The sequence below is a fragment of the Leptodactylus fuscus genome, chromosome 5, assembly GCF_031893055.1.
Source record: "Leptodactylus fuscus isolate aLepFus1 chromosome 5, aLepFus1.hap2, whole genome shotgun sequence".
Lineage (NCBI taxonomy): Eukaryota > Metazoa > Chordata > Amphibia > Anura > Leptodactylidae > Leptodactylus > Leptodactylus fuscus.
Genome location: NC_134269.1, coordinates 217,916,444 through 217,941,062, shown reverse-complemented (window position 1 = coordinate 217,941,062; position 24,619 = coordinate 217,916,444). Strand labels below are relative to the sequence as shown.

General features: G+C 43.3%; 1 protein-coding gene across 2 annotated transcripts in view; it reads right to left on the bottom strand.

Moving 5' to 3' along the window:
- The window catches only part of PCDH1 (protocadherin 1), a 134,558-nt gene extending 119,549 nt beyond the window's left edge, over positions 1-15,009 (bottom strand). For both annotated transcript variants that reach the window (XM_075275425.1, XM_075275426.1), the window contains exon 1: positions 14,642-15,009. In XM_075275425.1, the coding sequence (XP_075131526.1) occupies positions 14,642-14,696 (55 nt within the window). In that variant the 5' untranslated portion in view covers positions 14,697-15,009. The remainder of the gene's footprint in view (positions 1-14,641) is intronic.
- Positions 15,010-24,619: the final 9,610 nt, after the last annotated feature.

The window sequence follows — 24,619 nt, the reverse complement described above, 5'->3', positions numbered from 1 at the left end:
AAAAGACTTTCTTTTTCCCCTTCATTGAACACCTTTTCCCAACGAACCAGGTACAAAATTCGAGCAGACCTGAAGCCACCGCCATACAAAAGACGTGATTACTACCGTACAATACGTGGCAGACCATGTGGGTAAAGGCCCGGCTCTCCTAAGCACCGGCTGATATAAAAGCCAACGCAGAGAGGTCAAAACCTACAAGGCACACAATAAAAAAGCTAATTAACGGGATTTAGGAGTGAATGATGTTTCCTTCTCAATAGTGTCCACAGATTACATTGTTCGGGCGGCGGCCATGTGACTAAGTCTCTTCTACCGCAAATAAAACGCCAAGCCTGAGGAGCAATTCAAGATGTCAGCATGACAGGTTAATGGCCAAGAGTGGAAAACAAAAGGCTGTTTATGTAGCCGGGCCTTGGTTTGAGAGAGATAATTCTATGGAAATGTATCAAGGTCTCGGAAAGCAACGGAACAATCCCTGCTAGGAATATGCAAATAAGACGTCAAGGATCCTAGATCTGGGGTCAGTCAGACACTGTAGCGTTCCTCGAATTTACAAAAGGAGGTAGTAACTATGTAACAAATCTAATTCTACAATATCAATTATAGTATAACTTGTTTCCACCCAAAATTGGCTTTTGTATTGCACCTTTTTGTTTTTGCTAAGCCCCATCCCCTTTCCTTGTAACTATGTAACAAATTATTGAATTCCAAAACAATTATAGTATAACTTGTTTCCACCCAAAATTGGTAACAAATTATCGAATTCTACAATATTAATTACGGTATAACAAGAGTAACCTGTTTCCGAATGATTGCACCCAAAATTGGTTCCATTTGACCAATTTTTATTGCACCTTTTTGTTTTTGCTAAGCCCCGTCCCCTTTCCTTGTAAATATGTAACAATTTATCGAATTCTACATTAATTACGGTATAACAAGAGTAACCTGTTTCCAAATGATTGCACCCAAAATTGGTTCCATTTGACCAATTTTTATTGCAACTTTTTGTTTTTGCTAAGCCCCGTCCCCTTTCCTTGTAAATATGTAACAAATTATTGAATTCCAAAACATTATACTATAACTTGTTTCCACCCAAAATTGGCTCCGATTGACCAATTTTTATTGTGCCTTTTTTGCTTTTGCCAAGCCCCGTCCCCTTTCCTTGTAAATATGTAACAAATTATCCAGTTCTACAATATTAGTTATGGTATAACAAGAGTAACTTGTTTCCAAATGATTGCACCCAAAATTGGTTCCGATTGACCAATTTTTATTGCAACTTTTTGCTTTTGCTAAGCCCCGTCCCCTTTCCTTCTAAGCCATTGATAACCCCTTCAGGAACCAATTCAGAATCCACAGCTCAAAAAATTAAACATTGTGCCGTAGAGAACAAAATCGCTGATCTGGAACACGACAGGTATAAATAAGAGATTCAAATATTGGACAAATTTTTAAGACTGAATTAAGGGCTTCAATTTGCACCTTCCGAGGACGTTCCATACAAAGAAACCCACAATGCAAGAGTTTAACTCGCTCCAAACATCTTGGCCCCTCGCCCGCGTTGTTAATGTTCCAAGAGTAATTTAACAGAACGTTGCAGCCAGTTACTTCTGCAGATAAGTTTCAGTCTGACCAAAGTCCACTTTAAATCAGTGGCAGCAGTCTCCCGCACCAAACGATGTGGTCACAACAAAATCCCCAGGATTTAGAAAGGGCTTTGACAGAGTTTAAGTGAAATACCCTTGGATAAAACTTGTAGCAGAGCCCTCAATGTGACCTTGGTTGTAAAAGTAGACTTTAGTACGGGGACTTAGGCATTTCTAAATTACTATGGGGGTAGGGAGGGAAAAAAATTCTACCAGGTATTTCTATAATTCACGTTTCCGAAACAGCTGAACCAATTCCCAGAATGTTAGGCAGAAACAATTACAGGGCTCGGTCTCTCTGTAGTTCCTGATCCTGGTGTGAACGGCAGGTGGGATTTACTTAGCAAATATGTGGAGCAAGACTTAAAGGGGGGGAAGCAAATAAGGCTAAAAACATACAAATGTACAAGAGAACAAGATACAAAGTTATAAGATAAATACACATTATAGATTACCTTATATACTCAAGTAAAAGCCGAATTTTTCAGCACAGCTCGGCTTATACTCGAGTCAATTAAAAAAAAAAAAAATTGACTGTAAAACAAACACATTAGGTCTCCCTGTGTCTGAAAGTGCCCGGTCTACTGTATATAGGGGATCTGCAGTGCTCCTGTTCCGTCGGGAAGGGGTTAATAGGAGCACTGCAGATACCCTATAGTCAGCCAGGCTGAATTTCAAGTGGGGGGGGGAAAAAAAAAAAAAAAAAAAAAAAAAAAAAAAACACACACTCAGTCCTCAAGCTCAGGGAAGGGACAGACAACCAAAACACACCCTCCCCTTCCCCAGCAACTACTGCACCCAAAAACTTCAACCATTTTAATTTTTGAAATTTTCCAGTAGCTGCTGCATTTTCCCCCCTCGGCTTATACTCTAGTCAATAAGGTTTCCCATTTTTTTGTGGTAAAATTAGGAGCCTTGGCTTATATTCAGGTCGGCTTATACTCGAGCATATACGGTATACAGCGCAGCAGGTCAGTGGTTAGCGCTGCAAGATTGGGGTCTTGAACTCGAAACCACACATTTGCACAGAGGTTATAAGTCTACCCAGGATTCCGGTAAGAAATAAACAATGGTGTATATTTGCATTCTGTAGTCGAACAACCACTTTATACTATTTAATATGCTTGACAGCCTAAGGCTCCATTCCCGTGGAGTAACGCGCCGCTCATTCTGCCATGTAAACACGTGTCAGAGCGAGGCACTTCAAAACAGATCCCATTGACTTCAATGAGTGGCTTTGTAACCCATTGATTTCAATGTGTAAGATGGCACCCACTGAAGTCAATGGGATTCTGTTTTATAGCGCTCCCTCTGACACGTGTTTACATGGCAGAATGAGCGGCGCGTTACTCCACGGGAACATAGCCTAAGTGAGGATGGAGACGAATAGTGACTGGTGGACACCTCTTGAGCTGGGATCTTTGTTGTTTGGATCTGCTGAGTTCCCAAATAACGGAGACCCCGTCTGCTATAACAGTGGTCAGCCACAGACGCAATTGACTAATCAGGTCTGCCAGGTGTTCGTCGGGTTTCCGCCATTTTATACCGATACCAGCAGAGAAGACCATCAGTGATCGACTTTTTGCTCTGCCAGTGGAGTCTCCATCGTAGAGGTCAATCTAGCGTTGTCTTGTCCAAGAACAGAAGGATGGACACGTTAAACCCAACCCGCTTTTTTACCCCGCCACTTATATTTCCCACCCATCATGACAGTCTTCGTGAAATTGGCACTTCCCTAATGGTTTTGGCCAACTTGTATAAGATGAAAACAAGGGTGTCCATTTCTCAGGGTAACTTTTTGTTGGCACAGGTCTCCATAAGACAGTTTTTGGGGTCTATGTGTGGAGAGTTTTTGCCACCACATCAGCCTAACCCACTACTACTGACTCACAAAGGAACTGCAGGAAGGCAACACAATAACTAAGGAACATTCCAGGGCGACTAAGAGACCGGTGGAACAAATGCTCAAACAAAAACACCACTCCAGGACCAACAGCCGGGAGCGAGCCTTTCAACTGTCAGAGCCGGCCAGGGCATTGGTAATGTCTGATGACAGGCAGGGGAATCGCATATCTGGCTGACAGCGCTGACCTTTGGCAACGTAGTCAGAACTTGCTTAGAGAAGGTTGACAGGAAAGTTGGTTCTGTTTCCCATCTCGGCTTTTTGCGCTCTTGCCAGTCTTCACTCTCCACTTCACTTTCGTCATTTTAGGAAAACTTAATGGAGCCAGAAGATCCAACGCTGCAGAGAGTTTGACAATCTTCTAACTAATGTTGTGGACAAACTGTTTTACTTCTACAACTACTAATAGTCAGCGCTGGAACGGTGAGACTACGTGCCCGACACTTAAAGGGAGGGTTGCCGGAAACCAGCCCTGCAGATAGAGCATTTGATTTGGCCAATCCTGTTTTTTTTTCCTTTTGTGAATCGGGTCCTCCATGGTCAAGACATTATAGGTTGTCAATAGGCAAATGAGTACTTTGGAGCAACAAAAGCGTTGTTGATTATCTCTATGGAGCAATGGACACGCCCTTACTGCGCCAAATTGATACTTTGTATATAGACAAAACTGCAATATTGTGGCAACCTGTAAGACGGGGTGGGACCCTATCTCCACAAAATAGAATATCTGCTGTATCCCTGAATCCATTGTGGCAACAGAGTCACTGAGTCAGGTGATCTTAACCTATCTATCTGCAGGGCTGGGGTGATATTTGGGCTCAGTGAGGCTCCCTTTAAGGTGCCAATACATAGGACATGACCTGTTAATTCCTGTAGCCAGTACGGGTTGGCAGCTGATGGCATTGCCCCACATTACCTATAGCAGAGGGGTTTCTGCTTGGGCAACTGGGGCATTGCCCCATATACTGGTTTCCAGGAGGCACCAACAAGCCGCTCTGTCTGCGCCTTGGTTTTTAGAGGTCAGTGAATTGAACCTTTTGCCCCAGATTAAGGAGGTCCTAGCTACGCCTCTGCCCTAACAAGACAGCAAATGTTCCTGGGAGCCTAGCATGCATGTTTATTGGAAAGTTGAGTCTAAAGCAACAACATTCTCACATCTATGGTGACGGATTTACAACCCCCTGATGTTCTGCAGCCATTTGTTAGTCTAACCCAAATGGGCATCTGTATGTTAGAGATGGACGAGAGATAGCCATTAAAAAGGAATGACAATGGCGAGTGGGTTTGGACAATTTTTTTTTTTTAAAAAAAATTGGGGCTTTTTGAGAATTGGAGGATTTAGCTCAGGGGTAGGGAACGTACGGCTCTCCAGCTGTTGCAAAACTACAACTCCCAGCATGCATACTGGCTCTGCTGTTCTAGGAACTCCCATGGAAGTGAATGGAGCATGATGGGAGTTGTAGTTTCTCAGCAGCTGGAGAGCCAAAGATTCCCTACCCCTGATTTAGCTTGTTCGAACCCTATGACACTACTTCATGTAAGAGTGCTGCAGGTTCCCGAACATATTGCATATCCCAGGGATCCAGGACACCCTCACCAATGCCTTCGAGCAACGTCTAAACAATTCTACTAAATAAACTCACGGTCCCGTGATGATCCGTAGGCAGATTACAAGGGAATCAATCTACTAACAGCAGCTTTAGGACGTAATGGACGAACGAATTCACCATTTCCATAACACAAGGAGATTAACCCATTTCACTGACTATAAAATACTTATCCATTAACAATGGCGGGTGCAAATGTAAGAACTGCAAAGTCATCTTGCTATGTAAGGTTATGAGATATCCAACCTACTGCAGAGCTTCTAGCAAAAACGGGGTCTGGACAACTTGTAACCAGGAATCTACAACAACGAGTATCAAATGTTGTGTATCCCTGAAAAAAAAAAATGCAAAAAGTGGGAGCAAACCAATAAAGTATTAGACTGGAATGGACGTGAATAACCATGAGGCTTTTGGATGAAGACGGCTCCTGTATTTCCACTCATCAGAAGTTTACTCAACAGAGGATTACATTCTTGGGAAGTAACAGACGCCCGGGCTGAATGGCCTGACCTTAGATCCATGTCATGGACTGGTGAGGGTGAAAGGTCTGATCTTCAGGACATGACAATAAAAACAGGAGTCTGAGATTAAAAGATCAGTCACCGCTCTCGCCTGCAAGCTGGACTGTCTCGGTGTTAATTCCAGGAGTCACAGGTCCACCCCACAGCTCCCGGAATAGAGGACTGTTTTAGTAACTGTCTATTCAAGGATCTGGGCTACAGGCCCATTAACAGATAAGAGAGAGGCCAAGAAAAACACAGGTCCCAAAGGTTACAGAGAAGAAGGAGACAATGGATACATACAGTCGCTTTGTAAAGATTCCTAGAATGGTTTCATCATCGCTGAATCAGATCCTGAACCAGAGACGCCAGGTATTCAGAGAAAGCAATGTGAGACAATGTAAGACTTGGGTTGGCTATAGACATACAGAACCATCTACAGGAGGAGATCACTAGATCTAAGCAAGGTCTCTAAACATCTTCGACTAAAACCAATAACAACGGTCTCCGAACACTGTAGCATAGAATTAAAAAAAATATCCAGCACTTTCCAAAAACCAGGTCATGTCGAAGGGCCTTGTTTAGTTTGCAGTTGAATACAGTGGCAATACCAAACGACCCAGGGACATTTGTGGCAGTTTTTGGAGAAGACAACTTTGTTGTAAGGGTCAAGACTGATGAAACAACCGGTCAACCACTCATGCACTACAAGGAACGTCACAATCCCCATCACGGACTTGCAATTTGGTCCAGGATTGTTAGACAATAGAGATGAGCAAATAGTATTTGAAATTCTAGTTTCAAATACCTCGCTCCCATAGGAATGAATGGAAGCGGCCAGCGCTTAACCCCTTGGTGTTCGGCCGCTTCCATGCCTTCCTATGGGAGCAAGGTCTTCGAAACTAGAATTTTGAATACTAATCTCTATTAGACAATGATGGAAACTTGTTATTAACACAGGGGACCCAGTGGTGTGACAGATGTGGTGCATCAGGCTAGGTTTGCTAGACACCAAAATTTTGGAGCAATTTTGCTACATTTTAACCTTTTATACTCAAAACGACCTACCTAGGTATAAAGACTAACACACAATACAAGTGCTTGACCAACGGAGCTAGAAGTCTGGCACGTTTAGCTTAGTACATCTGTCCCAATGGGTTAAGTACATGGGACAAAGTATCATCCTAAACATGATGGGCAACCCAAGTCAGGATCAGTCAAGTACTACGAAACGGTCAAGTGGCCCAAACTATTTTGTTGGACAAATTGGGCAATTTTGGTCAATGCCACAAACCACTTTAATCTCTCAAAAGCAGATTGGTCACGCCGGATATTTTTGGCAGGGTGTCAACCAAAAATAGCCATGTTTGGCCACACAGATTTAGAAGCTTCCTACAATCTAATAGTACATGCGGACGGTGGGATCATTCCATCTCTCCGACAGTCTACGACCACGATGAAATTGGGCAACTGCAACCTAAAGAAAGTAAGAACAATTTGAGGAGGTCAAAGGAGACCCTCTAACCTAGTCTGCCGCGGCCATCACGAAAAAGATCACCACAAGAGTTAATACCCAGCAATTGAAGGTTTTCGTTCTCAATTGGAAGCACGTACGGATAAAGTTATAGCCGCTGACCGCGACCAACGTCTTCCAACACCTTCTAAAAATACTTTGCTGAAGGAAGTAGAAGTATTGATCATTACAGATTTAAAGACATAAAAGAAGAGCAGAAACCTAAAATCGTAAAATCCGTCCAGACGTTTTACTGCCGAAAACTTTCACTTTTCTAAAAATGGTCACAAAGTAACCCGAACTGGTTTTATCAGTCTTATCCGACTCCGGGGACATAACTTCTCTCTCCTGTCACCAGGACGCCGTCAAGGCCACGTTGCAAAGACTGATATTTTTACGACGAAAGAGGGAAGTGACGGAACAAATAAACCAACAGGAAGTGAAATTGCAACAAAATATCAATGGTGCAATTGCGTTTTTCGATATTCTGCCCCCCCCCCCTCTCGGTAACGCAGCCTACAAGAGCGGCGTTTCTGTCTAAGACGGGTTAACCACTTTGATGCCAATATGTTGACAGGCTCTCCACCTAGCGTCAAAGCAAGGCTCTGTTTCTATGGCAACGTCTTGCAAAGTCTCTCTCGCTGTATAGCCCCAGAGACCACTGTTTTGCAGTGACCAGCTTCTATACGACCCTGATCAATACGCCGCGGTCTCCCATTTCTCGGTGAACGTATATAGAATGGATCTTAGTCACAGAACGGCTGCATTTGTAAAGAAGTCGTTCTGTGGTATAGGTTAACTAATGCAGTCACGTCAAGGGGGGGGGGTGTGAGAATAGGGGGCTATCATACATGCACGATGCAAGGGAAAGGTTGCAAAAAGCAACCAACCCATATCTGGTTGCAGATATGGACGACCTATACAGAAGAGAGACGCTCACGTCTGCAAAGCAAGCAATGGATACAAGGAGCGTGCGGCATAAACTGCAACATGAGCCTTTTACCTTGTCGACAGTGAAAGGACTACCCAAGCTTGAAGACATAGGGGTACAGGGAAGCTAATGGACTGCGCCGCGCGCCACTTCGATGTTTGTCAGGTACTTCATTTTACAAGGAGCTCGATACAATCCTAATGTTTTCACACTATGGATGACTAGGTGGGGTAAAGATGTCGTAGCCTCAAGAGTAGCGAGATTATCGCCAAACAAGAGGAGTTTAATTCCCCAACCATCTCACCACGGTTCATGACGTTACATTGTTGCACAGTCACAATTCACCATTGTCCATCCTTCCCTAAAGCCATACCAGATAATGGCAGGAAGCCATGGAAAACGGTCAAGTCCTTGACGCTAAACCACCAAGAAGAGGGCCGACGTACCAAGTACTCAGGCAATGGAGAACGTAGTCTTCCCACCTCGTTCACTGGAGTGTCAAGATGTTCTTCTATAATAAGTGGAAGAAATAAGAATACGTACAAGTAGAGTGTCGTAATACGGAGAGTGAAAGTCCACGTCGTTCCGATTGTTTTTTTTTTACAGGCAGTCATCAAAGTGTTAACTCGACCTCTTACACCTGAGACTTCACGCGCCTAGGCCGCCTAAAGGCATCGCAACAGAAGAACTTGCAGGTCACAGCTTGTATCTACGTGTGGTCTGATACCAAGCATTACACGTACGCTATGAACTAGGAGGGTGGTCACACATTGGCCGGGGGGCAAAACAAATCGCTCAAGTCCAGGTATAGCAAAGCTCAACACTCATCGAATTACCTACCAAAACATGTTACGTCTGGTGTACACCAAAGGGTCCAACAAATATGGCCAGAACTGACCCCAGTCAAGCTTGGAAACATTACGAGAAGAACCAAAGATTAAACTGATATCTCAAGACCTTAGAAGAAACACAACATGGCCACCGAGAAGATCCTCAAGTCTACAAAGCCACCAGAAAGAGTCTAAATTCTTCAAGACATCGCAAGCTACATTTCTGCTCACACAATTCCCTGCGGGAAAACACGGACAAGGTGCTAAAAACCCGTCAACATAATTCTCATTAAGACAATATCAACGTGACAAGGTTTCACCAAGTGAAGCTCCGATAACATTTACTTTGGCACCACCGTGGACCATCATCATCAAACAGTTGGAGATGTCGTGTGCGTGTAAGAGCCCCTAAAAATCGAGCCCATCTGTCATTTATGACATCCATACCTTTTGGCCACTGCCCTTGGAGAGACAAAAGGAAGGATCCATTTGTACGGAGGCGACACATTGGCACAGAGTCTCGTGACACATTCAACACCTCGGAGAGAACACCCAGCCTTCTGCATTTGCTATGACGCCATTGCATGTTCCTTCTTCTATTACAGGTTTCTGTGCTGGCGGAGGATCTACATAGACAACACAAACCTGTCGCTTGCGGGGAGGGGAGAGTTAAATCGTGGCTTATTGGCAATGCAGGTTTTATGGGATTCCTCTCCTCTCCTTTACGCTCCGCTCTCAGCAAACATCTGTTTCGAAAATGGTCAAACGGCGACGGCTTTACAACGCCTGACGCTTATTCCCATCGATGCAAGAAATAAAAGGTCGATCGCACGCAAACGGAATAGGATTTCGAGACAGATCTGGAAAGGCTTATTGCACCTTTAACGCGCCTCTGACGGCACGTACGTTACAATCGTCTACGGACGTGAGATATCGGGGAAACGATATATAGGTGTATTATCGGGTACAGTATATACAGATCTGACAAGGCTGCCGGCCACCTGTTCAACGACTCCACACTGCCTCTAGTGGCCGTTAGGGAGAATGCACGGTACCCCAAACACAAGGATAAAAAGCAAGTCAGGAAAGGGGGAAAAATAAAAAATATTCATCTTGTAATGGCAAATTTACAAGTCACTCGAAGCGGGAAAACAAGGGGCAATAAGGGTTAAGAGATTATATATATATATATATATATATATATATATATATATATATATATATATATATATGTGTATAGCCATGCACGATTAGAGTACATTGATCCGCAGGCTGTTTCTCTCTGTTGTCAGCCACATTGTAATAAGCATCAGCGACCATCGACATAAGACGTAACGTCAGATAGGAGCAAAAAAACTACCAAGAATACAAAAGGCTATTGGGTAAAGCGTTAGAAAATGCGCTCAGATACAGCTCGGATACATCAGCCAGGTCCTGGGTAACAATACGGAAAGATACTTTGTAATATTATGGAACAGCTGACGACGATGATGAGGATACATTGTATCTGTCAGTGAGACAATATGGTGCACCCACAGATGTATGGGGAACAGGGCTACCTATAGGGCACGGCGAATAACGCTCCCCATAAATTGCCATACAATGGGCTGAATATAACAAAACCAACCCAGGAGACATGACAGCCCCGGCCATACACACCAATGCAATTTTTATACCATTTTTATGGGGCTCGCCTCTCCCAGTCTATTGAAGGAGCGCTCTATAAATCTGTAGGATTCAAAGCCGAACGCGAAGAAGAAGAAAAAAAAAAAATATCCCCAGCTTGCACATAACGGCATTATAGGAAGTCATCCATTGTAGGAGTACATTAAGAGCGTGCATACTGTTCAATGACATCCATAATCACGCCTGGCTTTATGAGATTCTCCATACTGTGCTGCTGACTGCCTTCTGGCATCAACAAATAGTATATAGGACGGAGGGGAGAAAGACGTATACGAGGCTATATGCCCTGGCAGCCATCAATGCAGCAGCCGCTCTTAGGAGATGCATAGATAGAGACCTATAGATTGCGTCGTAGATAGACTGTTGCAGGGAGGTGGACGATATGGGGTTAAAGTGACACTCTATACTGCATTATATTCACCTATGTTGAGGTTTACTCTGACACAAGTGTTAAGTGGGTCTCCATCACCGAGCTGGCTGAGAGTCTCTCCCACTCACATTAGTATCCGTCGCTGCTTTCCTTCTCATCCCCTGCCCACCGTTACCCCTATAGTATATCATGCTACAAGTGCATTAACCTATACGAACAAGGACCTCTATCCCTACAGCATCTTCATTGCAAATAATCCTCTTTGCTTTATTCTCCCGGCAGACAGACCCTACAATTGGCATGTCCCGATTAGCTCGCCTCTCTAATACGGTCTGACTTTTACTGCCGCCGAGCACAATGGTGTAGTCAGTGACTAACTGCAAGACCAATGGACAGTCATTATCTGCCGGCATTGAGAATTCGGTCCCCCCCACCCACCCTCCATATAGTCAGCTGCATGAGCTGGGGCTTAAGAGGGGGAAGACCCAAAAATAAAAGAGCAATAAAAGGCTTATACAATCTTATGGCACTTGCCTGGGCTCGGCGTTAAGCACCTTAAGTGTTAAATCTGTGGTTCATTTAGGGAAAAAGAGAAGATCTACTCAAATCGATAGTTGCTGTGCTGCGCAGTTCTCTCCTGCATTGTAGTCAGTAAACATCTACATACACAACACCAATGCCAAATATTACCATGATAAAACATTCAGTCTCCATCGCCCTGGCATGGCTAGAAAAACACAGCGAGCCTCATCCTCAGCATCTAATTTCCTAGGACGAGCGCAGGAGATTGGGCGATAGGTGGAGAGGATTGCCAGGTCTACAGAGTCTGCAGCTGAGCCAGACATTCATTAAAACCAAGAGGAATTGTGACACCGTGCCCAGAGAAGATGTATGGTATTGTGTACGTACACAACAAGGTGCGACCTATGGCACCGGCTGCTGTGCCAGCCAACACTTCAACAGCAATGGCGCACTGGAGAAGTTACGAAAAAAAAAAAGTGCAAATGCAAATTTGCAAAAGGGCCATGGTAAGGTATAACCAGAGGCTGCAATGTGAAAAAAGTGCAAATGCAAATTTGCAAAAGGGCCATGGTCGGGTATAACCAGGGGCTGCAATGTGAAAAAAGTGCAAATTTGCAAAAGGGCCATGGTCGGGTATAACCAGGGGCTGCAATGTGTAAAAAGTGCAAATGCAAATTTGCAAAAGGGCCATGGTCGGGTATAACCAGGGGCTGCAATGTGTAAAAAGTGCAAATGCAAATTTGCAAAAGGGCCATTGTCGGGTATAACCAGGAGCTGCAATGTGAAAAAAGTGCAAACGCAAATTTGCAAAAGGGCCATGGTCGGGTATAACCAGGGGCTGAAATCTGAAAAAAGTGCAAATTTGCAAAAGGGCCATGGTCAGGTATAACCAGGGGCTGCAATGTGTAAAGAGTGCAAATGCAAATTTGCAAAAGGGCCATTGTCGGGTATAACCAGGAGCTGCAATGTGAAAAAAATGCAAACACAAATTTGCAAAAGGGCAATGGTAGGGTATAACCAGGGGCTACAATGCAAGATGGGAAAGGGTAAATTTAAAAAAAAAAAAAAAAAAAACAGCAAGGGGCAGCGAGTCTTCATGAGCAAGCAGTGTGATCTGGCAGTAAGAACAGGTGTTGTGTATTGCACTCCTCAGCAAGACTCGGGGTTAAAGAGCAAAGATTTCCCATAAGCTACACAAAAAAGAAAAATATACCACAATATAGGTGCAGAACAGAGGGTTGGCGGATTAGTGCAGGTCAGCAAAAAAAATTAAAAAATCCTGAGTCTAGTGACAGGACTGCAGTATTAGTATGGGATAGAACGGGTTATATTCCTGCCAGGGATTGATCAGATTGGGGGGGGGGGGGGGGGGTAATACATATAGAAAAAAAATGGCCGTAAATCACCAAGCGGCGCCCTGTGATCAACCACTTTTTTTTATGGGAGCCGCTCATTGTCCATCCGCTTTAGTGACCCTTTAATTTGCACATTTGTGTTCCTTTCCACGGATTCATTACCTTTTATAGAAGATCGGATGCCTCTTCTTAAGTGCCAAGTCATAGGAACTGTTTATGACAGCCAGACTGGCTTATTTTAATGGCGTTCGCTGATTAAATAAGTCTCTTGGCCAAGTTGCCGGTGGGTAATGTAAGGATTGTTTTAAATACAGAGAGAAAGGCATAAAACATCTGATATTACACAGTAGCTTGTCCATTAAATGGACCAAAAGGAGGGGGGAGGGAAGGAAAAAAAAAAGGGTGCATTGCAAAGAGTGAAGGGTTGGGATAGTGGTGTTGGTGGGCTTGCAGGTCTGCCTATACATATATATTACAGGGTCCCACTCAGATGAGACCAGCTGGCTCAGGGCTCACAGGACACCTGCAGGCTTCTCTGGAAAGTATCTTGCAGTTGCACTCACCACCACCGGGAGTGCAAAGCCTGGATGGCACATATAAACCCACTCAATGTGCAAGACTCAAATATGCAATACCCCATAACTATAGCCCCTTACATAGAGTGCAAAGAGCCGTATAGTCACGCCAAATACCCCCCAGCTACCCAATACATACTGCCCATCCATACACCGACTTGTGCAAGGGACACGACTGACACAAGCAACCTCTCTGTACGCAAAAAAATCCATCCTCAGCTATGTCTATTCATTCCTATATACAGGCTACATGACTGGGAATGCTTATTTCACCTATAGGTCTCCCTATAATGTATGCATTTATAGACAGGCAATGGTCACCTCAATAGGATCTCCCCAGAATCTTACACAACAGGATATACCCATTGACATGTATGCATTGCTTCCAATATGACTATCTACATGGAGTTTGTATGATCTACCCCAGATTTGTGGTCCCCCCAGTTCCTTTATAGATTGGCCCTAGGCGCCTGGGGACTTAATCCCATCTCTGTACTGCGCTGCAGAATAGGTTCCCCCCACATAAATAACAGCTAATAGAGCACCCCCCCCCCCCCCATTACTTACCAGGGTGTAGTCTACTCTACAGATTCCTCAGTACAGGGAATCTCCATGCACTGATGTATTCTAGCTAATAGTCTCTCCATCCACCAGCTCTGCAGACTGGAAGTAACAGGGTTTCCCCCATTACTGACCCCCCCAACATCACAGTTCCTAAAGTATGGAGATCTGGGGAAGCTGCTTCCTTCATGAAGACCCCCCCCCCCCCCCCATAATCTACATAGTCTCCAGCAGTGAAAGGGTTACATGTCACAGTCAGTCAGGGCTCGGTGTTGCTTGCACATCTCCCCATCTGCACTTGGATTTCACAGGATTTTATGTGAAAGCATCAAATCTTGGGCACTTCCACCCCCCATTAGAACAACCTGGATCCCATTACATCCCATTAATGTGGCATGTGTACCCCACTATACACCCTACCTATAAGCCCCCCCACATTCATGGGGGTTGACGCCCTAAAACAGCTTAGGGTGCTGCTGGGTTTGCATTTCCCAGTCAGCTGTTTGTATCAATCTGGATACATTGTATCAGTCATTAAACAGGAGATTCAGCCCCCACCCCCCCCTTTCCCAAACAGATATTGGGGTACCTGAACCCATCCCAAGTCAGCTGGGGCTCCCCAGTAGTCTCAAGGCTCCTTACCTGGCACCCCAGCTTTGCTCCAGCCTCCTCCACCTTCTTCTTCCCGACTCCTCATCTCTGCTCTTCCCAGGTCTCTGTCACATCCACACGGGCAAGTCCCAGAGAAATGATCGATAGAAATCACAGCAGCCCTCCCCAGAAATAGAAGAAGAATCGGGGCTGAGAAGTTGTGTGCAGCCGACCCCCTCCCCGACAACGCTGCTCCCCTTGGTAGTTCCGCAGTCGGGTGCAGGGAGCTCCCTGGAATTCAGCGCAGCAGAGATAGCCGGAGCCCTGGCAGAGCAGAGCACCGTCCCGGTGTGTGTCTGTATGTGTATGAGCTGAGATCTCAGCCTCTCTCCCTCCACTCTCTCTATACTGGGGGAGGAGCTCCTGATTCTTATCACATCCAGCACTCAGCATCCAGTCCTTGTGTCTCTCCAATGCAAAGCTGCTGCTGCTGCTGTGTGCTGTGCTTGTTGCATGCCTCAACTCTGCAAACGGGTGGGGGGTGCAAACCCTCCTTTACCGCTACTTTGTTGAGAGGGGGCAGACACACTGTGATTCTCATAGAAGAAAAATCACTCATTGCAATATTTAAGGGTGTCACAGTTCTGTGATCTCATGAGTAGAAAATACTGGGGCTGCTGATAGGTTACACCCGGAGCCGTGTATGGCAGCGATACTATGGATAGGGATCACCTATAGGCATGAGGATTCAGGAATAGGGTAAGATCGGATCCCGATCGGCGATCCAGCAAATTTCGTGATGGGGATTGGCTGGAAAATGATCGGAAATCGGATTTTGAAATCTCAAGATCGGCTCAATCCCACTGTCTATATAATATACAATTAGGGTTGAACGATCGGGATCGGGAAAGATCAGATCCCGATCGGCGATCCAGCAAATTTCACGATCGGGATTGGCTGGAAAATGATCGGAAATCAGATTTTAAAATGGATCCTGAAATCTCAGCCCTATTCAGGAATGATCATCCAGGCAGGGGTCAGGGGTCATCCATGCTACTATGTGTCTTAAAGGGAGAGAGCCACATTAACCCTTCGGGGTCAAAATGCACATGGCCAAAGTCGCCGGGTCACCCTCCCCTAAATCTCTGTCCAGGAACACCGGGCCAAGCAATAGTCCCATATGGCTGAATCCATGTCTACAGTATAATCCTGCATTCATTGGTGACCCGATCCAGGATCATGGACCCTAAAATCTTGCATGTAAGAGCCTTGATGCGACCTCCTACTGATAGCCTTAGATATAGGGCGGGGGATGAGACCGCAGGCTGTACCCTGCAATGTGCCCAGTGCTTTAGGCAACTAAGTCCCAACAGTCATCGGAAGTCCTAACACTTGTGACCCTGCTTTGAATTTTGCTGCTATCGGGGGCCAAAAACTTGCAACTGAGCGTCACGCTCAAGGGAATTGCAGAACAAAATTAGTTACAATTTTTGGATATGTGGCTACTGTGGTGGCCCTACACGGATCCCCTGGGAGAGAAGGATTACCTGTTCTATGAGCGCATGTATACGTCAATGAGCAAGCGTTCACCTAAAAACTATCGTATGTGTCTGGTCAGCGACAGGGTCTGCAAGACGGAGAATCCAACACTAACCCTCATTATGTAGTCAGAGCCTTGGAAAGATTCAGTTTGGCCCCTTGGGTTCCCTCACGGTTTGAGCCTTGGAAAGATTTGGTTTTGCCCCTTGGTTTCCCTCACTTTTTGAGCCTTGGAAAGATTTGGTTTTACCCCCTGGTTTCCCTCACTTTTTGAGCCTTGGAAAGATTTGGTTCTGCCCCTTGGGTTCCCTCACGTTTTGAGCCTTGGAGAGATTTGGTTTTGCCCCTGGGTTCCCTCACTTTTTTGTTGCAGTAAGTTCAGCTCTGCCGCCATGTTGTTTCCAATGAGCAGGGCTCACCATCACGTAGCTATAGTGTCCTGTTCACACAGCACATAAAGATGTTCTCCATTTGTTGTATTGAATGACTTCTATTGTTCTCTGTGAGCAGCCTGCAGTAAACTTCAATGGGATTTCTGCCAGGAAGGCATTTCCATCCCTGCCCCCACCCCGGGCCACCACTCTATGTCACAGGTCTCCTGAAATACAAACACATCCCCCGACCCTAGGGCTTAGAGACCGTGCACACAGGCAGATTTCATCAGGTTTTTTGATGCCTGTTTTTGAAGCCACTATGGATCCAATAAGGAGAGAGAGTGAAAGTATGACGCCATATGTATGTATAATGTAAGCGAGTAAATAATCCGTAATAATGTGACGCCATATGTATGTAGAATGTAAGCGAGTGAATAATCCGTAATAATGTGACGCCATATGTATGTATAATGTAAGCGAGTGAATAATCCGTAATAATGTGACGCCATATGTATGTATAATGTAAGCGAGTGAATAATCCGTAATAATGTGACGCCATATGTATGTAGAATGTGGGCCAGTGAATAATCCGAAATCGTGTGACGCCATATGTATGTATAATGTGGGCAAGGGAATAAACCGTAATCGTATGACGCCATATGTATGTATAATGTGGGCAAGTGAATAATCCGCAATCGTGTGACGCCATATGTATGTATAATGTGGGCGAGTGAATAAACCGTAATCGTGTGACGCCATATGTATGTATAATGTGAGAGAGGGAATAAACCGTAATCGTATGACGCCATATGTATGTATAATGTGGGCGAGTGAATAAACCGTAATCCTGTGACGCCATATGTATGTATAATGTGGGCGAGTGAATAAACCGTAATTGTATGACGCCATATGTGTGTATAATGTGGGCGAGTGAATAAACCGTAATCCTGTGACGCCATATGTATGTATAATGTGGGCGAGTGAATAAACCGTAATAATGTGACGCCATATATATGTATAATGTGGGCAAGGGAATAAACCGTAATCGTATGACGCCATATGTATGTATAATGTGGGCGAGTGAATAAACCGTAATAATGTGACGCCATATGTATGTATAATGTGGGCGAGTGAATAAACCGTAATCGTATGACGCCATATGTATGTATAATGTGGGCGAGTGAATAAACCGTAATCCTGTGACGCCATATGTATGTATAATGTGGGCAAGGGAATAAACCGTAATTGTATGACGCCATATGTGTGTATAATGTGGGCGAGTGAATAAACCGTAATCCTGTGACGCCATATGTATGTATAATGTGGGCAAGGGAATAAACCGTAACTGTATGACGCCATATGTATGTATAATGTGGGCGAGTGAATAAACCGTAATCCTGTGACGCCATATGTATGTATAATGTGGGCGAGTGAATAAACCGTAATCGTGTGACGCCATATGTATGTATAATGTGGGCGAGTGAATAAACTGTAATCTCGTGACGCATATGTATGTATAATGTGGGCAAGGGAATAAACCGTAATCGTATGACGCCATATGTATGTATAATGTGGGCGAGTGAATAAACCGTAATCCTGTGACGCCATATGTATGTATAATGTGGGCGAGTGACTAAACCGTAATCGTGTGACGCCATATGTATGTATAATGTGGGCGAGTGACTAAACCGTAATCGTATGACGCCATATGTATGTATAATGTGGGCGAGTGAATAAACCGTAATAATGTGACGCCATATGTATGTATAATGTGGGCGAGTGAATAAACTGTAATAATGTGACGCCATATGTATGTATAATGTGGGCGAGGGAATAAACCGTAATCGTATGACGCCATATGTATGTATAATGTGGGCGAGTGAATAAACCATAATAATGTGACGCCATATGTATGTATAATGTGGGCGAGTGAATAAACCGTAACTGTATGACGCCATATGTATGTATAATGTGAGCGAGTGAATAAACTGTAATCATGTGACGCCATATGTATGTATAATGTGGGCAAGTGAATAAACCGTAACTGTATGACGCCATATGTATGTTTAATGTGGGCGAGTGAATAAACCGTAATTGTATGACGCCAATGTATGTATAATGTGGGCGAGTGACTAAACCGTAATAATGTGACGCCATATGTATGTATAATGTGAGAGGGTGAATAAACCGTAATAATGTGACGCCATATGTATGTATAATGTGGACGAGTGAATAAACCGTAATCGTATGACGCCATATGTATGTATAATGTGGACGAGTGAATAAACCACAATTGTATGACGCCATATGTATGTATAATGTGGGCGAGTGAATAAACCGTAATCCTGTGACGCCATATGTATGTATAATGTGAGCGAGGGAATAAACCGTAATAATGTGACGCCATATGTATGTATAATGTGAGAGGGTGAATAAACCGTAATAATGTGACGCCATATGTATGTATAATGTGGGCGAGTGAATAAACCGTAATCCTGTGACGCCATATGTATGTATAATGTGAGCGAGGGAATAAACCGTAATAATGTGACGCCATATGTATGTATAATGTAAGCGAGTGAATAATCCGTAATAATGTGACGCCATATGTATGTATAATGTAAGCGAGTGAATAATCCGTAATAATGTGACGCCATATGTATGTATAATGTAAGCGAGTAAATAATCCGTAATAATGTGACGCCATATGTATGTATAATGTGGGCAAGAGAATAATCCGCAATCGTGTGACGCCATATGTATGTATAATGTGGGCGAGTGAATAAACCCTAATCCTGTGACGCCATATGTATGTATAATGTGGGCGAGTGAGTAAACCGTAGTCATGTGACGCCATATGTATGTATAATGTGGACGAGTGACTAAACCGTAATCGTATGACGCCATATGTATGTATAATATGGGCGAGGGAATAAACCGTAATAATGTGACGCCATATGTATGTATAATGTGGGCAAGTGACTAAACTGTAATCGTGTGACACCATATGTATGTATAATGTAAGCGAGTAAATAATCCGTAATAATGTGACGCCATATGTATGTATAATGTGGGCGAGGGAATGAACCGTAATCGTATGACGCCATATGTATGTATAATGTGGGCGAGTGACTAAACCGTAATCGTGTGACGCCATATGTATGTATAATGTGGGCGAGTGAATAAACCGTAACTGTATGACGCCATATGTATGTATAATGTGGGCGAGTGAATAAACTGTAATCTCGTGACGCCATATGTATGTATAATGTGGGCAAGTGAATAATCCGCAATCGTATGACGCCATATGTATGTATAATGTGGGCAAGTGAATAATCCGCAAACGTGTGACGCCATATGTATGTATAATGTGGGCGAGGGAATAAACCGTAATAATGTGACGCCATATGTATGTATAATGTGGGCGAAAAAATAATCCGTAATAATGTGACGCCATATGTATGTATAATGTGGGCGAGTGACTAAACCGTAATCCTGTGACGCCATATGTATGTATAATGTGAGCGAGTGAATAAACCGTAATAATGTGACGCCATATGTATGTATAATGTGGGCGAGTGACTAAACCGTAATCCTGTGACGCCATATGTATGTATAATGTGGGCGAGTGAATAAACTGTAATCGTGTGACGCCATATGTATGTATAATGTGAGCGAGTGAATAAACCGTAATAATGTGACGCCATATGTATGTATAATGTGGGCGAGTGACTAAACCGTAATCCTGTGACGCCATATGTATGTATAATGTGGGCGAGTGAATAAACTGTAATCGTGTGACGCCATATGTATGTATAATGTGAGCGAGTGAATAAACCGTAATCGTGTGACGCCATATGTATGTATAATGTGGGCGAGGGAATAAACCGTAATAATGTGACGCCATATGTATGTATAATGTGGGCGAGGAAATAATCCGTAATAATGTGACGCCATATGTATGTATAATGTGGGCGATTGAATAAACCGTAATTGTGTGAGGCCATATGTATGTATAATGTGGGCGAGTGAATAAACCGTAATAATGTGACGCCATATGTATGTATAATGTGAACGAGTGAATAAACCGTAATATTGTGACGCCATATGTATGTATAATGTGGGCGAGTGAATAAACCGTAATAATGTGACGCCATATGTATGTATAATGTGGGCGAGGGAATAAACCGTAATCGTATGACGCCATATGTATATATAATGTGGGCGAGGGAATAAACCGTAATCGTATGACGCCATATGTATGTATAATGTGAGCAAGTGACTAAACCGTAATCCTGTGACGCCATATGTATGTATAATGTGGGCGAGGGAATGAACCGTAATCGTATGACGCCATATGTATGTATAATGTGGGCGAGGGAATAAACCGTAATAATGTGACGCCATATGTATGTATAATGTGGGAGAGGGAATGAACCGTAATCGTATGACGCCATATGTATGTATAATGTGGGCGAGGGAATAAACCGTAATCGTATGACGCCATATGTATGTATAATGTGGGCGAGTGAATAAACCGTAATAATGTGACGCCATATGTATGTATAATGTGGGCGAGGGAATAAACCGTAATCGTGTGACGCCATATGTATGTATAATGTGGGCGAGGGAATAAACCGTAATCGTATGACGCCATATGTATGTATAATGTGGGCGAGGGAATAAACCGTAATCATTTGACGCCATATGTATGTATAATGTGTGCGAGTGACTAAACCGTAATATGGTGACGCCATATGTATGTATAATGTGGGCGAGTGAATAAACTGTAATAATGTGACGCCATATGTATGTATAATGTGGGCGAGTGAATAAACCGTAATAATGTGACGCCATATGTATGTATAATGTGGGCGAGTGAATAAACCGTAATCGTATGACGCCATATGTATGTATAATGTGGGCGAGTGACTAAACCGTAATCGTATGACGCCATATGTATGTATAATGTGGGCGAGTGACTAAACCGTAATCGTGTGACGCCATATGTATGTATAATGTGGGCGAGGGAATACACCGTAATAATGTAACGCCATATGTATGTATAATGTGGGCGAGTGACTAAACCGTAATCGTATGACGCCATATGTATGTATAATGTGAGCAAGTGACTAAACCGTAATCCTGTGACGCCATATGTATGTATAATGTGGGCGAGGGAATGAACCGTAATCGTATGACGCCATATGTATGTATAATGTGGGCGAGGGAATAAACCGTAATAATGTGACGCCATATGTATGTATAATGTGGGAGAGGGAATGAACCGTAATCGTATGACGCCATATATATGTATAATGTGGGCGAGGGAATAAACCGTAATCGTATGACGCCATATGTATGTATAATGTGGGCGAGTGAATAAACCGTAATCATATGACGCCATATGTATGTATAATGTGGGCGAGGGAATAAACCGTAATCATATGACGCCATATGTATGTATAATGTGGGCGAGGGAATAAACCGTAATCGTATGACGCCATATGTATGTATAATGTGGGCGAGGGAATAAACCGTAATCATGTGACGCCATATGTATGTATAATGTGGGCGAGTGAATAAACTGTAATAATGTGACGCCATATGTATGTATAATGTGGACGAGTGAATAAACCGTAATAATGTGACGCCATATGTATGTATAATGTGAGCGAGGGAATAAACCGTAATAATGTGACGCCATATGTATGTATAATGTGGGCGAGGGAATAAACCGTAATAATGTGACGCCATATGTATGTATAATGTGGACGAGTGAATAAACCGTAATAATGTGACGCCATATGTATGTATAATGTGAGCGAGTGAATAAACCGTAATAATGTGACGCCATATGTATGTATAATGTGAGCGAGGGAATAAACCGTAATAATGTGACGCCATATGTATGTATAATGTGGGCGAGGGAATAAACCGTAATAATGTGACGCCATATGTATGTATAATGTGAGCGAGGGAATAAACCGTAATAATGTGACGCCATATGTATGTATAATGTGAGCGAGTGAATAAACCGTAATAATGTGACGCCATATGTATGTATAATGTGGGCGAGTGAATAAACCGTAATAATGTGACGCCATATGTATGTATAATGTGGACGAGTGAATAAACCGTAATAATGTGACGCCATATGTATGTATAATGTGGGCGAGTGAATAAACCGTAATCGTATGACGCCATATGTATGTATAATGTGGGCGAGTGACTAAACCGTAATCGTGTGACGCCATATGTATGTATAATGTGGGCGAGGGAATAAACCGTAATAATGTAACGCCATATGTATGTATAATGTGGGCGAGTGACTAAACCGTAATCGTATGACGCCATATGTATGTATAATGTGGGCGAGTGACTAAACCGTAATCGTGTGACGCCATATGTATGTATAATGTGGGCGAGTGAATAAACCGTATTCGTATGACGCCATATGTATGTATAATGTGGGCGAGTGAATAAACCGTAATAATGTGACGCCATATGTATGTATAATGTGGGCGAGTGACTAAACCGTAATCGTATGACGCCATATGTATGTATAATGTGGACGAGTGACTAAACCGTAATAATGTGACGCCATATGTATGTATAATGTGGGCGAGTGACTAAACCGTAATCGTGTGACGCCATATGTATATATAATGTGGGCGAGGGAATAAACCGTAATCGTATGACGCCATATGTATGTATAATGTGGGCGCATGAATAAACCGTAATCCTGTGACGCCATATGTATGTATAATGTGTGCGAGTGAATAAACCGTAATCCTGTGACGCCATATGTATGTATAATGTGTGCGAGTGAATAAACCGTAATCGTGTGACGTCATATGTATGTATAATGTGGGCGAGTGAATAAACCATAATCGTATGACGCCATATGTATGTATAATGTGGGCGAGTGAATAAACCGTAATAATGTGACGCCATATGTATGTATAATGTGGGCGAGGGAATAAACCGTAATAATGTGACGCCATATGTATGTATAATGTGGGCGAGTGAATAAACCATAATAATGTGACGCCATATGTATGTATAATGTGGGCGAGGGAATAAACCGTAATATGGTGACGCCATATGTATGTATAATGTGGGCGAGTGACTAATCCGTAATCGTATGACGCCATATGTATGTATAATGTGGGCGATTGAATAAACCGTAATCGTGTGACGCCATATGTATGTATAATGTGGGCGAGGGAATAAACCGTAATCGTGTGACGCCATATGTATGTATAATGTGGGCGAGGGAATAAACCGTAATCGTGTGACGCCATATGTATGTATAATGTAAGCGAGTGACTAAACCGTAATATGGTGACACCATATGTATGTATAACGTGGGCGAGTGAATAAACCGTAATACTGTGACGTCATATGTATGTATAATGTGGGCGAGTGACTAAACTGTAATCGTATGACGCCATATGTATGTATAATGTGGGCGAGTGACTAAACCGTAATCCTGTGACGCCATATATATGTATAATGGTGGCGAGTAAATAAACCGTATTTGTATGACGCCATATGTATGTATAATGTGGGCGAGTGAATAAACCGTAATCGTATGACGCCATATGTATGTATAACGTGGGAGAGTGAATAAACCGTAATAATGTGACGCCATATGTATGTATAATGTGGACGAGTGAATAAACCCTAATCGTGTGACGCCATATGTATGTATAATGTGGGCGAGTGACTAAACCGTAATATGGTGACGCCATATGTATGTATAATGTGGGCGAGGGAATAAACTGTAATCATATGACGCCATATGTATGTATAATGTGGGAGAGTGAATAAACCGTAATAATGTGACGCCATATGTATGTATAATATGGGCGAGTGAATAAACCCTAATCGTATGACGCCATATGTATGTATAACGTGGGCGAGTGAATAAACCGTAATAATGTGACGCCATATGTATGTATAATGTGGGCGAGTGAATAAACCCTAATCGTATGACGCCATATGTATGTATAATGTGGGCGAGTGAATAATCCGTAATCGTGTGACGCCATATGTATGTATAATGTGGGCGCATGAATAAACCGTAATCGTATGACGCCATATGTATGTA